The following is a 15,097-nucleotide window of genomic DNA, read 5'->3' as shown; positions in this document are numbered from 1 at the left end:
ATTGTGCCAGCAAATAGAATTTGGTTCAGTTGTTTTGCTACAACCGGTACTATAATTTTGTGGTCTGGAAGAATCAGCATAAATTGTCTTAATTTCAGTCAGCCTATTGTAAGTAGACCCATTAGTTATTTGGCAACTGATTTGTCTGGCCTGAAGTGGCTTGAAGTTCAGTCATTCAAAGTGAATCATTCCAACTCCATTCATCTTTTGAAAATATTTTTTTTTTTTTTTTCCATTATAAACTAAAGTAGAGAGATTTAGGTAATTTATATTTTGCAGTGTTCCAACACTTGCACCACTTGCACTATACTGTGACAATGCATGGTTCCAAGGGTCATTATGAGATGTCACAATGAAACACCTCAGCTCCATGTACAACCACAGTAGCTAAGTTTAAGTTTTCCCTGATAGCACGTGTTCCCATAATCCAGCGTATTTAACCTGGACTTGGGACCACGGCCATTTTGGGTCTTTTTGGCTATGAACCAAAAGGGATTGCATTAAGGTCAGGGTAAAGCATAGAATTATCAATCCAAACTGCTGATTTGTGATTCTCCAGCTGTCCAAAAGCAGTTCAGTCACGATTCCTGTGAACACAAAAGGAAAGAATATATGCTCAGTTGTATTCAACCATCAGGGTTAGAAAAAGGGTGAGATAAAAATCTTTGACTTCCCAAGTGTAGGGATTTTTGGGGGTAGTTAACACCATTGCTGCTGTTCCAATCTGAGGCATTTTCACCAGCACAGGTTGTCCAGTATAAAATCCTGTAGGATGTTCTTCTCGTATATAATAAACATTTGGGGTGATTGTATTGGTTGACGCACAGAAGGCTTTCAGTATCTCTGCCATTCTGCCATGTTTGGAACTGCGGCAGTCAAAGGTGCAGTGTTAGCATTCAACTGTCTGTAATCCACTGTAAAACGCTGTTGCCCGGTTGGTTTCTTTATGGGCCACACCGGTGAATTGTAAGGTGAATGAGTCCTTTTAATAATGCCTCTTTCTTCCAATTCTGTTACCACACCGTCAATCCCCATAAGTGCTGCTGCTGGCGACGGATGTTGCCAAACATTAGTGATTTTAGCAGGGGGGAAGGATATGGATGTTTGTAACAGACTCAGTCTCACTGTGCCTGAATCCACTTGATATGTCATGAAACTCCACACAGTCCCATCTGGGATTTTCCACATTTGCCCATGCAGTATGTCAAATCTTAAAATATTAGTATATGCAGCAACAACTAATACTTCTACCCTGGTTAATTTCTGTTCCTCTGGCAGCCAGAGTGAAATTTTTGTGGTGGGGCATTGTTTTTCCACACTGTCGATTCCCGTGAATTTAACCCTGCGTCGACCAGGTCTTATGCCCAGGGTTTGTGCTGTCTTGTGTAATTAACAACATTTGGGCCCTGGTGTCAATGAGAAAGTTTACCAATATTTTTCAGGGTCCAACGGGAATGGGGCCAGAGTGTTCATTAGAGAGCCATTGAATTGCTAATACCTGCCGAGCAGGGTGGCTCACTGCCTTCCCAGGGATAGTTTTTTTTTGCTGAGCTTCCTCCTCATCAATTAGGCTCGGTGCAGAAGGTGCACTTTCCTTATGGGTCGGGGGTTTTCTGGTTAGGCAATTCTTCCCAGCTGGAATATTTTTCTTACCCAGAGATCAGACTAATGTAGAGGTCCTCCGTAGAGGCACAACACAAGAATGGTCAGGGTGCACCCAAAGCTAGGGCCTTACACCACAACTCACCCCGTTCCTTATTAAGTTTCAATCTCTCTTTGAATTTGGGTATCTGGGGTTTTCAGTATGGATTTGGCAAACTCACCGGGAGTGATCTGGGGGCTTAGTACTGAATGAACTAATATCTATATCTTGTAGGCCACAGATAAGAGGGGTTAATTGAGCTGGGTTGATAGGAGGTAACAGCGGGGATTTCCTGAATTCATATCTTTCACATATCGCCTGAATGCAGGCTGCTTTCTGTACTGCTACAGCCAGGTCAGAATAGTTTGTGGCTCTAATTTCCAGTGGTTCCCCTCTCTCCTGGGGATCTATATCCCCTGCCCAGTATACAGCTCGTTCAGTTATAGAGTAATTATGGTCTCCTGGTGTGGTAGTTAAAAATACTCCTGGTCCCCCAAAACCTCTTGCTTCTTCCTCATTCAACGTAATTTGGTCTCCTCCTTCAAGAGAAACTCGCCACACATACTCGACTTCCGAGTCTCTGTCTCGACTGCCTTGAGAACTTCTCCTGTATTCTTATCAACTCTGCTGGTGACCATGGGATTGTTCGCACAGTAGTGAGGATTTCATCTTCATCATCAACAGTGGTCTCAGTTTTAACTAAAGGTCTCAAAGAAATCAATTGATGTTCAGAATCATCAGTCTTACTGGTATAACCAAGTGTTCAAATCTTACCCAAAAATGTCCCAGTGAGGGAGGAAGACACCACCGTGACTTCTGGTTATACCGACCACTTCTGAAGCAGATCAAACTCCCTCATATGCTGCCAATACCTCCTTTTCGGTTGGAGTGTAGCGGGCCTCATACCCTCTGTATCCCCAACTCCAAAACCCTAGGGGTCGACCTCGAGTTTCCCCTGTTTATTTCTGCCAGAGGCTCCAGGTGGGGCCGTTCTCCTCGGCTGCGGTGTAGAGCACATTCTTTACATCTGGTCCTGTTCGGACTGGCCCAAGGGCTAGTGCATGAACTATTTCCTGCTTGATTTGTTCAAAGGCTTGTCGTTGCTCAGGGCTCCATTCAAACTCATTCTTCTTACGGGTTACTTGGTAGAGCGGGTTTACAATCAGAATGTAATTTGGGATGTGCATTCTCCAAAACCCCACAACACCTAGGAAAGTCTGTGTTTCTTTTTTGCTAGTTGGTGGAGACATAGCTGTTATTTTGCTGATCACATCCATTGGGATTTGACGACGTCCATCTTGCCATTTTATTCCTAAAAACTGGATCTCTCGTGCAGGTCCTTTGACTTTATTTTGTTTTATGGCAAAACCGGCCTTCAGAAGGATTTGGACTATTTTCTTCCCTTTCCCGAAAACTTCCTCTGCTGTGTCACCCTACACGATGATGTCATCAGTGTACTGAAGGTGCTCAGGAGCTCCCCCTTGCTCCAGCGCAGACTGGATTAGTCCATGGCAAATGGTAGGGCTGTGTTTCCACCCCTGGGGCAGCCGATTCCAAGTATATTGGACTCCCCTCCAAGTGAAAGTAAACTGTGGCCTGCACTCTGCTGCTAGAGGGATGGAGAAAAATGCATTAGCGATATCAATTGTGGCATACCACTTGGCTGCCTTCGATTCAAGTTCGTACTGGAGTTCCAGCATGTCTGGCACAGCAGCACTCAGTGGTGGCGTGACTTCGTTCAGGCCAGGATAGTCCACTGTTAGTCTCCACTCGCCATTAGACTTTCGCACTGGCCATATGGGACTATTAAAAGGTGAGTGAATCTTCCTGATCACTCCTTGGCTCTCCAGTTGACGAATTAGCTTATGGATTGGAATCGGGGCGTCTCGGTTAGTGCGATATTCCAACGGTGCACAGTTGTGGTAGCGATTGGCACTTGCTGTTCTTCGACCCTCAACAGCCCCACAACAGAAGGGTCCTCCGAGAGACGGGACAAGGTAGACAATTGTTTAATGCCCTCTGTCTCTAAGGCAGCTATGCCAAAAGCCCACCGGAGCCCTTTTGGGTCTTTGAAATATCCTCTTCTATGTCTATGCCAAGGATGCACGGAGCAACCAGGCCAGTCACACTACGGTGTCCTCCCCCTGGCTGGAGGCAGAGCCCCTCTAATCCTGGTCAGAATCTTCCTTTCTGTGTTTAAAGGACTGCCTGATGGAAACTGGAGCAGCAAGTTTTTTCAGAGAACCCCTTTTTCCTGATTGTTTTATTTTGCAACTCACGTACCCGTGCCTCTAGGGTCGAGGTAGATTTTCCATCTCATTTTCTCATGTCCTCTCCATGGTCACATTGGTAAAACCCCAGGGTGGCACGGGGTGTGTACCCACTATATCGTCTTCCTTGCGCAGATGGATGCTTACCCCTGATAGCTGAGACACTGGTGGGGAGGAAAATAATCTCTCTTCAAGTTGGTGGAACTTTTCAGAAAGTTTCTCCAAAGTATTCTCTTTTAGTTGGTGGAAACTGGTTTGTTCAGGTGGGGAGGAAGATAAATTCTCTTTAAGTTGGTGGACCTCTTCAGAAAGTTTCTTCACAGTCGAGACGCAGGCCTGTAGGGAAGAGGAGAGACTTTCTTCGTACTGCCAGAGTTGTTTAGCCACTTCATCCACTGTGGGTTCCTCATCCTCTTTCCAGGCCATTATTGCCAATGAGCTGGCATATGATGATGGTGCACTCTGTACAAACATCTGCCACATGGGTCGTGTACACCTGACTTCATCTGTGGATATTTGTCTGTTGTCTAGGTCCTCATAAATCACCTTCCGTGCAGCTAATTCCCTCAGGTACTGGATTCCCTTCTCCATAGTGGTCCACTTGCCTGGTAGACATACAAGTTCTTCCTTGAAGGGATACCTTTCCTTCATAGCTGACAGAAGACGCCTCCAGAGGCTTTAAGGCCATGCTCCATCTCCAATTGCTTTGTCAATGCCTGCGTCTCTAGCAAGGGATCCTAGCTGCCTGGCTTCCCTGCCCTCTAATTCCACACAATTGGCTCCGCTGTCCCAGCATTGTAGCAGCCAGGTGATAATCTGCTCACCTATACAGTGACCAAAATCTTTTTGCACATCTCGTAGCTCACGCTGGTATAGGTTTCGGGTAATTACTGTTGATTTTTCGACATCCTCATCTTCATCCTCCTGCACCTCTGATGGCCCAGCATCGTCTTCTCTATACCTAGACCTAGCAGAAGACTCTCTGCGTTCTGAATGACCACATCTAAATGACCACAGCTGCACATTGAGAAAATAAGTTAAAATTACTTTTCAATGTGAGGGCTGCTTTTAAGTGATGTAATGAGACCAAATGAGCCAGAACTTGTTATCCAAATTGTTTTAAATATCAAGTAAAACAGCTCATTTTTTACACCAAGAGATTAAAGCTTATCTTTTATGTTTTGTTTTGTTTTGTTTTGTTTTTTTGTTGTTGTTGTTCTCTGCATTTCAGTGATTGTTACAGAGTTTGCACAGTAGCTTTTGTTTTAATGTCCCCTTCCAGCCTGTTATCTGGGTTGGCCTTTCTTGATGAAGCACATCCCCTTGTATGTACTGGTAACTTCCTAGACTTTGCTAAAAACGTTATCTCTTGCTGAACATCTGTATCTGCTAGGCTTTATCAGTTATTGCTAATCCTTTCTTTCTTTCCAAGGTGTTTATGCACTGGATAGCATCATGCAAAGCTGGTTTACACTTTTCACTCCAACAGAAGCCACTAGTATTGTTGCTACAACAGTGATGTCCAACAGCACCATTGTCCGTCTGCATCTGGACTGCCATCAGCAGGAGAAGCTGGCTGGCAGTGCTAGGACGCTTGCTCTACAGTGTGCCATGAAGGATCCTCAAAACTGTGCCCTCTCTGCACTGACCTTATGTGAAAAGGATCACATAGCTTTTGAGACTGCTTACCAAATTGTTCTAGATGCTGCTACAACTGGCATGAGCTACTCACAACTTTTTACTATAGCACGATACATGGAACACCGTGGTTACCCCATGCGGGCCTACAAGCTGGCCACTTTGGCCATGACGCATCTCAACCTGAGTTACAATCAGGATACACACCCTGCTATTAATGATGTTCTGTGGGCATGTGCACTCAGCCATTCTCTTGGGAAAAATGAGCTAGCAGCTATAATACCTCTGGTGGTCAAAAGTGTCAAATGTGCAACAGTACTGTCAGACATTTTGCGTAGGTGTACTTTGACTACTCCTGGCATAGTGGGACTTCATGGAAGGAGGAACTCTGGTAAGCTCATGTCACTGGACAAAGCCCCTTTAAGGCAACTCTTGGATGCCACAATCGGAGCCTACATTAATACGACTCATTCACGTCTCACTCACATCAGCCCTCGACACTATAGTGAGTTTATAGAGTTCCTTAGCAAGGCCCGAGAGACCTTCTTAATGGCTCATGATGGACATATCCAGTTTACACAGTTTATTGACAACCTAAAACAAATCTACAAAGGCAAAAAGAAACTGATGATGTTGGTTCGTGAACGTTTTGGTTGATGAAAATGTGTGAATTTGGATGAGGGGTTGGGGGGAGGGAAAGGGTGGTTTGTTTCTACTTGAGCCTGCCTTTGTATCCTTTTTAACTTAAAGAAACAGAGCCACACCGGTATTATATGTGTATAGTTATACTGAGTTTGCAAACTAAACTGTCATGTTGTGAAAGTTTGTGTGTTTATTGTTTATTTTTTTTCTCCTTTTTTTCTGTTATGTATGAGAGAGAGAGGTTAAAAAAGGTTTGGTTTACACTGAGTATATGTTGTCAAGTGGCAAAAGCCCACATCGCTCTCCTGTTCTTTCTGTATATGTTCACAGCCTCAAAAAACAAGCATATATTGCAATGGCTTTAACAAACAAACAAAACACCTCCATCCTGTGATAAGTACCTCGAATGGATCCAGCTTTACTCCTTTGTAACTCATCCTTACATTTCAGCATATTTAAACAAAGCAACAAATGAAATACTAATAGTTATAAGGCTGACCACATGGCTTTCCAGTGCTGTTCATCCAGAAGCATGGCACACAATGCTTGTGCATGTGGAAACTTAGCAACTGTCAACATACATTCTCAGGGATTTATCAAAAAATAATAATAAAAAAGAATGAAAGCATTTATTGTACTGTATATATATTATAGTATATGTCTGAATACTGAAAAATATAACATTAATTTATAAAAAAAAATCTATCTAATGCAAAATACTTGAAGCTGCAGTAGCTTGGTTTTAAACAAAAAAGAAAACCTATGAGAAGGATTAAAGTGCGCCTTGCTTCAGGGTTGGCTTAGGTGGTGAACTATATGCTGGGCATCTATGCAGAGCCACCTTTTGGATAGCATGGTTGGACTGATACCTATTGGGGGAAGGTGTTTTATATATATATATGTATATATATATACACACATGCTTGTAACAGGCACTATAGTAAAGAGGGACAACAAAAAATACGCAGCGAGAGCAGCAAGCCTTAGCATTAAGAATATAGTGTGCCAGAATTGGGGTTTGTGCCTCCTAGCCTAGAAAGCTTAAAGAAATATCCTTTTGACACAAAACGCATAATGTTTTCCAAAATGATTGACATGACATGTTATGCCTTTGCAGTGAGCTAACCTTTGTGCACAAATAACATATATATATTATATATATATACCTTCTGCATAGGTATTTTGACTTTGTGCAGGACAGAAAGTTGTGTAGGTATGACTGTTTTACTTTTCAGTTTATTTTTTAAATATATTTTATTTTCTCTAGAATTACTCAAACAAAAGCAGCCTTCTATCTTGCCTTGTCTTAATGCTTTAAAATAACCAAACTGAAGATCTAATTACCAAACTCTTCATTATATTATTAAATACCAACTTTGGTTACAGTACAATGTCTTCACTTTAGCTGATGGTTCTGTATCCTTGTGCTTTTTAAAGCAGTTTTTATGTTTTGGTGCAAAAGTTGTCCAGTGTCTCTTGTTCCCTTCATTAGAGAACATGATAGAGGTATGTTTGGTAGGTATTTTTGTTTAGAAAAACTATTTAATGCTCTCCATTTTATTTATTATAATAGGTAAAAAGGATGTACTTCATCATCCATGTAAACATACTCATGAAGTTGAAATTAATTAAGATTTGATACACTGATATCAATTTATTTATGTAACTAAATCACTGTTTTATAAACTTGTTAATGATCAACAGGTTTTTTTGGTTTGATTAAAATTAGTTTTTTGAAAGTTGATTCTGCCTCCTTTATGTTGTTTGTTACTGGAGTTGAATTGTGAATGAATGGTTCGTAGATCCTAAATGCCCAGCTTAAAACTTTGGTCCATTATAGTGGTAAGCAATATGATCACCAAGAACAAGAAATAAATGTTTTGTTCCTCAAAAATCTGCTGATTACTGGCAGTGCTCACAAGTGCACCAGCTTCTGTCCAAAAGATGGAAGTAGACTTGGTGCATCATAGGAGGCACAAAATGCTGCCTGCAATTGAAAGATGTGTGGTCTATAGACTTGGCATATTGCCCTGGTGAGATGGTAGAGTGCCGTGTTCACACTTCATGGATTATTTAGGTGGGTATGAGAGTTGAAATGTACTGCAAATAAAAACAAGGACAGTTCTTGCTGTTCTTTGATCGACTTTTCATGTTGTGTATATGTTGTGTATTCTGAACTGTGCAGCTTGCTCCACACAGCATAGAGACTTTGCTCACAGCTGAGAGGTAATATACCTGCTTTTTGGGAGCCCTTGCTCTGTAGGATTTGTGTAGGTTTTCTAGCCCTCAGTGAATAATAGGATATGGCATGGTTGAAAATTGAAGAGGGGAGTTTTTTACTTTGCCAAGATCTTTATTATCTTAGGCATGTTATATGATGTCATATTTGACTATATGATCTGAAGACTTTCATTTTCTTTTTTAGTATCTTCAGCTGAAATGAGAATTAGCATGCAGCAAGCAATTATCAAAGATGCCAGTGTACTCATGAATTCTGACAGTGAGACTTGTGTCACCGGAAGATTAAGGAGGAAAAGGTCTGAATCTTTGTACAAATTCTCATGTAAATATGAGTATTTACCAAGTCTTCCTAACAGCTGAGTTGTCCTGACCTGTAGTACTAATGTTATCTAGCTTCTGCAACTTCTATCCCTTCCAAGTATTGGATTCTCATTATGTTTTGAAGTTTCTCATGAATTTTCTGTTACAGACAATAAGAAACAACGGGATACCTCATTCTGTAGTAGGGTTGGCATAGTTTTCTTTTGCCTCTTAAAAATAATTCAATATTATGGATATTGTGGACTATGGAGATTGCAAAACAGAAGTCTGTTTGAAGAGAAGGCTTTAGAATTAAATGCAGTTCCGATGATTGGAACCTGCTTTTGATGAGATGAATGGCTTATTCTTCCTTCAAAATGGATGGAAGTTTACTTCATGTCCTTTCATGACTGACTAATATCTCTTGTGTATTCTTAGTGGTGCTGCACAGTACAGTTCACACTATGTTAAAAACCTTCGTGGACCAACAGAGACTTGGCCAATATCTCTAGTTTAGATATGTACTACTCTTGTTTTGTGGAGGTAGGGAGAGTCCAGGGAAAAGATTCCAGGAAAAAAAATAAAATCTCAAGGCTCTTTTGGTGAAAACTGTGATCAAATATTTCTAATGCAATTTCTAAAATTACATATTTGAATTAATTTTGCATTATAAAGAAACCTAATCAAAATACGTCTCAAATTGCTTATCTTCTCTTCAGAGCTATATCTTTGAGGTATGCAACTGAACACCACTGTTATCATTGTTTCAAAATGCTTTGTTTTTCAATACTCCAAAATGTTTTTCAATACTCCCTTAAATGAGAACTTTTTTTTTTTTTTAATCCAGAGTCTCTGTTTAGTGCTGAAGGAAACTGAACATAATTCTCCCATATCACAGACTAACATTGAATCTTCATTCTTTTGGTGAGTTGAGTGAACTCCTGAAAGATGTGATATTCATTCTGTATTATGAGATTATGTCTTGTGGCCCAAGAAACTGACTTTTGCCCACAGTTCATTTTCAAAATTTCCTTTACAGTCTACTGATTCTGCCAGAACATAATTCAGCAGAGATTTTTATTATCTAAATTACATTACTTTCATTTACCTTTTTAGTGTTTCAACACTTCATTTCCACATCATTTTCCCTTTAGAGAGAAACTGCGCAGCTTTTCAGAGTGAAAGAGAAAAGGCACCTATGGGAGACTCCAGATACTAAGGTGCAACTGAAATCCAAGACAGCTTAGCTTCCCTCTCAGTACTTCATGTCTTATTCTCAAAATCTTTTGGTTTTAATGCCATGACAGTAAAGCTAAATCTGGATTTGCATGTACATGACAAGGAGTTTATTAGATTTTTTTAAAGTGAAACTGTAGGTAATATTCTGAAGCTAGAGCTGTGCCTACAAGACAGGTTCTGTAGAACACCACGGCTGCCTAGTAGAACTGATGCAGCTCTTTAAAAATTATGAATTTGCTAATATATGCAATCAATACTTTGGATGACCAATCAACAGTTTTTGCTGTACAGATGAAATCCTGGAGGCCTCTTTTAAAATTTTTTCTCTCTTTTTTTTGGAATATCAAAAAGCAAAATTGGCTTCATAGTATTTTTAAGTATAGAAGATACTCTGAGTGCTTTGTATTAGTAAATTTCTATTCGACAAAAAAAAAACAACGTATTCCATCAATTTCTTTGTATATCCATACAAAGTTTCACGTTTGTAGTGGGTTTATGTGGCAAGGTTTTGGTAGCAGGGAGCCATAGGGGTGGTTTCTGTGAGAAAGATCTAGAAGCTGCCCCATGTTTGGGAAGGGCCCCATTGTTTTCCAGATCCGAGCCAATAAGCGATGTTGTTTTGCGCCTCTGTGAGAGCATATTTAAGACACGGAAAAAACGCTGCGACACACGGCAGCCGGGAGAGTCAAGGGAGTGAGAGAACAGCCTTGCACCAAGGTCAGTGTAGAAGGAGGGGGAGAGGTGCTCCAGGCACCGGAGCAGAAGTCCCCTGCGGCCTGTGGTGAGGACCATGGTGAAGCAGGATGTCCCCCTGCAGCCCATGGAGTACCACGGTGAAGCATGGTACCACGCTGCAGCCCGTGGAGGAGACCACGGTGGAGCAGGTGTCCCTGCACCGACGGAGGCTGCCGCCTGTGGAAGACCCCTGCCGGAGCAGATTCTGGGCCGGACCTGTAGCCCGTGGAGAGGAGCCCACGCAGGAGCAGGTGACCTGGCAGGAGCTGCTGCCCGTAGGGGAGCCAGGTTGGAGCAGTTTTCTCCTGAGGGATGGACCCCGTGGTACGGACCCATATCTGGAGCAGTTCTGGAAGAGCTGCTGCCTGTGGGAAGCCCACGCCGGATCAGTTCATCAAGGACTGCATCCCGTGGGTGGGACCCCACAGCACAGGGGACGAGAGTGACCGAGAAGGAGCGGCAGAGAAGAAGCGCTGTAGACTGACCATAACCCCCATTCCCCCGTTCCCCTGCGCCGCTCGGGGGGAGGAGATGGAAGAGGGTGGATGGGGGGGAAGGTGCTTTTGGTTTTTTTTTTCCTTTGTTTTCTCACTTCTCTCACTTGTTAGTTGTAGGCAATAAATCTTACTATCTCCTTATGCCGAGTCTGTTTTGCCCGTTACAATAATTATTGCGTGATTTTCTCGTCCTTATCTCAATCCTTGAGCCCTTTTCACATATTTTCTCCCCATTCCTCTTTGAGGAGGGGGAGTGAGAGAGCAGCTGTGGTGGAGCTCGGCTGCCCACTCGAGCGGAACCACGACAACATTGTAAGCTTTCAAAAAATTCTGTGAAAGTCACTTTTCAATAATGCTTTAGTGTTCTGTCAGTTTAGTTTGAGCTGCAATTTTCTTTCAGTTTTGTCTAGTAGCAATTAAATTTTTATATAAGTGGGTATAAGTAACGTAAGTGCATCAAAACTGGGCTGCAGTTTACATGGAAGGAAATTTTATTTTTTGAATTGTGCCAATTTCAATATGTAGTTCCATAGAGTAGATTTGCACTAGAAGTAAATTTATTTCACTAAGAAACCTTCATTTTGATTTTAAATATGGATTTTCACTGAAAAATCATCCAGCCTTCCTTTTTTTTTTTTAATAAAAAATAAAAACCAAAAATCCTGATAATTAATCTTCTTTTAATCCAGGATATAACTTGCATAAATAGCAATATAGCTGGTACCTTTACAGGATTGGGAAATATGATACCCTCAGGTATTCTTCTTGCTTTGCGGTTCTGGCTAGGGATAAAGTAATAAAGTAATAAAGTAATAAAGTGTTCATAGACGAACATTTTCCCATCCTTTTAAGTGCCTGTCTCCTTGAGAGTATGTTTTTGCAAGTATATTGTGCAAAAGCACAACCCCCCAAGTGTTATGTCCAACCTTTGCCTCATGACACTGCAACAGGTAGTAGAGATATTTCGGGTATTTTGCAATATTGCAGACAATACTGAATATGAGATGAAAAGCTTCATGAGATTTTTAATTAGAGAAGCAGCAAAGTTTCAAAATATTACCCTTTCTTACCTGCACAACCCCTCAGATTTGTTTATTTCCTTGATTATCTAATCCAAACATTTAATGTTTTAATGCTTTTTTTATGCTTTCTTTTGTTGTTTGCTGTTAAACCTCATTTTTGAAGACTGGAAAGCAAAGCTTTCCCAACAATAGCAGAATCTATGCTCCTGGTGTTCTATTATAGGTGGTCTCCAGTGTGTTCCTGGAATCAAAAGGTAGCAGAAGAGATGCAGATGTCCCATCCTAATTTAACTGTCTAGGTCACAACTTCTGAACTGTGAACTGTCCTGTCAGCTCAGGAGCCAGTCAGTGAGTAGAGTCACTTACTGAGTTTTGTATCAACTGCGTTTCATTGTTATAACTTCATTTTCTCTCTCTTTAGTCTTTGTATGTTTGTACATGTAATTTCAAGAGATTTGTATTTGGAAAAATGTTCATCTGGAAGATGATGTGCATGGTATTTCTTGCTTGGGGTCTGATGATGTAAAATGAGCAATGGAGCTATTACTTGGTAACTGCAGTCCGTGGACAAGCTCTGCTTGGGCTGTGTTGGAAGTATCCATAGAGCAGTGAATAAGAAAGGTGAACTACTTGTAGTTTAGGAGCTGATGAGCTGAGACCTAAGGCAGCAGACACAGCTAGCATGTAGAACCAGCACTGTCTGCCTTTCCAACTCAACACTCCTCCATTGGAATCACTTGTCCAACCACAAAAAGCCTTGATTTGGTGTCCTGGGAATCAAAGGCAAATCACTGTTCATAGAAGGATTCTGGAAAGTTTAAAAATGGATGGAGATGATTAAGGACAAATTTAAATATTCCTCTGGTGAAGTTGCTGGAATTACATAAAGGCTCATCTTGGCACACATTTCAGTGAAGCCTGTTAGTTATGAGAACAAAAGTGGTGATAGAAGTAGTGCTAAATTCTTCCCAGTCAGTGGGCAGGAAAAATAATTTGGGGTTTGTGGCCTCCAATTCCAAATGACCTGAATCTCATTAAACAGCACAATGGCTAACTGTAATGCTTTCTTTATCTCCTAGCTTTTCCTTCACACAGGAAAATATGTCAGGCAGACTGCAACTCATCTCTTAGACACGTTACCAAAGGAAGAACTGAAGTTTCTCTCTTTCTGAAGTTTCTTTCTCTTCTGAAAACAAGGGGTCTGGGACAAACATTGTCCTTGCTCAGGCCAATTTGCCTACATGTTAAGGAACCTTTAGCAGCACAACCAAAGCAATTCAGGAGTATAAGGTTGCAAAAGGTAAATTGCATGAAAGGCTTTCCCGACAAGATCCTATTTGTATACTGCTATACAGCAGTTGTTCACATAAATGAGTAGAAACCGTTTTCTAAGGAAAAGGTTACTTTTTTTTCTGTATCTAATTAACATTTTAAACATGTTTAATATATTGTCATGATAACTAAAAATATCCAAAAATAACCACCAAAGTGGAAGATGTGATTGTCCTCTTTGCTAAAAGGAACAAATGTACCTAAAGAAAAATTTCTTCACAATCACCTGCCAAGGCAATTTTCCCTGGGGGCAGGTGCATTCTTCAGCTTGCAGGGGGATTCCTGCATCAAGGCAACCCCAGGGAGTAGAGGGAGCTGCCAGCACCTGTCAGCCCTCACAAAAGCAGATGATGAGGCTTCAGCGGGGCCAGGAGCAGCAGCCACCCTCACATACAAAAGCTGCCCCTAGGGAGCTTGAGTGACTAGGGTGTGGTGTGGTAATTTCAGTGGGAAGCTGTGCATGGAGGGCAAAAGGTGGGTTGCTTTCTATTCTGGGAGCAATGGAGGAAGGCACCTTCTACTGAAATAGAAATGGTGTCCATGCGCCAGCTGGGCTGAGGCTGAAACCCAGACAAAGGGACCACAACATACCCAGACAGATGACTACACCCAAACAGACCTCTGGAGGACCAAAAGAGCTGCCCAAACCCTCAGTTCCAGGGAACTCCAGAATGCGGAAGTCCCCCTATGTCCTGAAGGCAGAGGTGGGTGTCATGGATGCAGGTGTGCCCAGATGGATGAACTTTTCAAACAAGTGGCTCTGTTATGAGAGGAACTCACCCGGCAATGTAGCATCCAGGAATCCAAGCGGGAGATTGATAAATGGTATTATGCACTGACACGGTCCAAGCAACAGCCCTACCTTAAGTCCTGGCAAGGGGAACATGAACTAGCTTTGAGCCCTCAAGCAACAAACTTGAATGACTCGCAAGATGAGGGAGACCGGACCCTCATCTCTGCTTGGAGCAGGAGGAGTCTCCCCCTTTCCCCTGAAGTGCCCCTGCTGTCCTGGTTTCAGTTAGGACAGAGTTAATTTTCTTCCTAGTAGCTGGTAGAATGCTATGTTTTGGCTTAGGATGAGAAGAGTGCTGATAACACCCCGATGTTTTAATTGTTGCAGAGCAGTGCTTATACCAAGCCAAGGACATCTCAGCCTTTTGCTCTGTCCTGCCAACAGGCAGGCTGGGGGTGCAGCAAGATCTGAGAGGGGACAGACCCAGGACAGGTGACCCAAACTAGCCAAAGGGGTATTCCATACCATCTGACGTCATGCTGAACAATATATAGGGGTGGCTAGCCGGGGGGAGGGGGCCGGACTGCTCGGGGTTAGGCTGGGCATCGGTCAGCGGGTGGTGAGCAATTGCATTGTGCATCACTTGTTTGTACACATTAGTAGTAGTAGAACTATTATCATCATTGTATTATTATTATTATTGTTATTATTGTTATTATTGTTATTATTATTTTCCTGTCTTATTAAACTGTCTTAATCTCAACTCACGGGCTTCACTTTCCATTTCTCTCCCCCATCCCAGAGAG

At 42.0% G+C, this 15,097-nt stretch overlaps 1 protein-coding gene across 1 annotated transcript in view; it reads left to right on the top strand.

Moving 5' to 3' along the window:
* LOC311220829 (zinc finger SWIM domain-containing protein 6-like) overlaps positions 1 to 8,031 on the top strand; it is a 239,619-nt gene extending 231,588 nt beyond the window's left edge. Inside the window, exon 14 of the mRNA XM_084304470.1 lies at positions 5,345 to 8,031. Within this exon, the coding sequence (XP_084160596.1) occupies positions 5,345 to 6,207 (863 nt within the window). The 3' untranslated portion in view covers positions 6,208 to 8,031. The remainder of the gene's footprint in view (positions 1 to 5,344) is intronic.
* The last annotated feature ends 7,066 nt before the right edge of the window (positions 8,032 to 15,097 follow it).

Source organism: Netta rufina (genome assembly GCF_964035555.1).
Source record: "Netta rufina genome assembly, chromosome: W".
Classification (NCBI taxonomy): Eukaryota; Metazoa; Chordata; class Aves; order Anseriformes; family Anatidae; genus Netta; species Netta rufina.
This window is presented reverse-complemented; position numbering and strand designations above follow the sequence as displayed.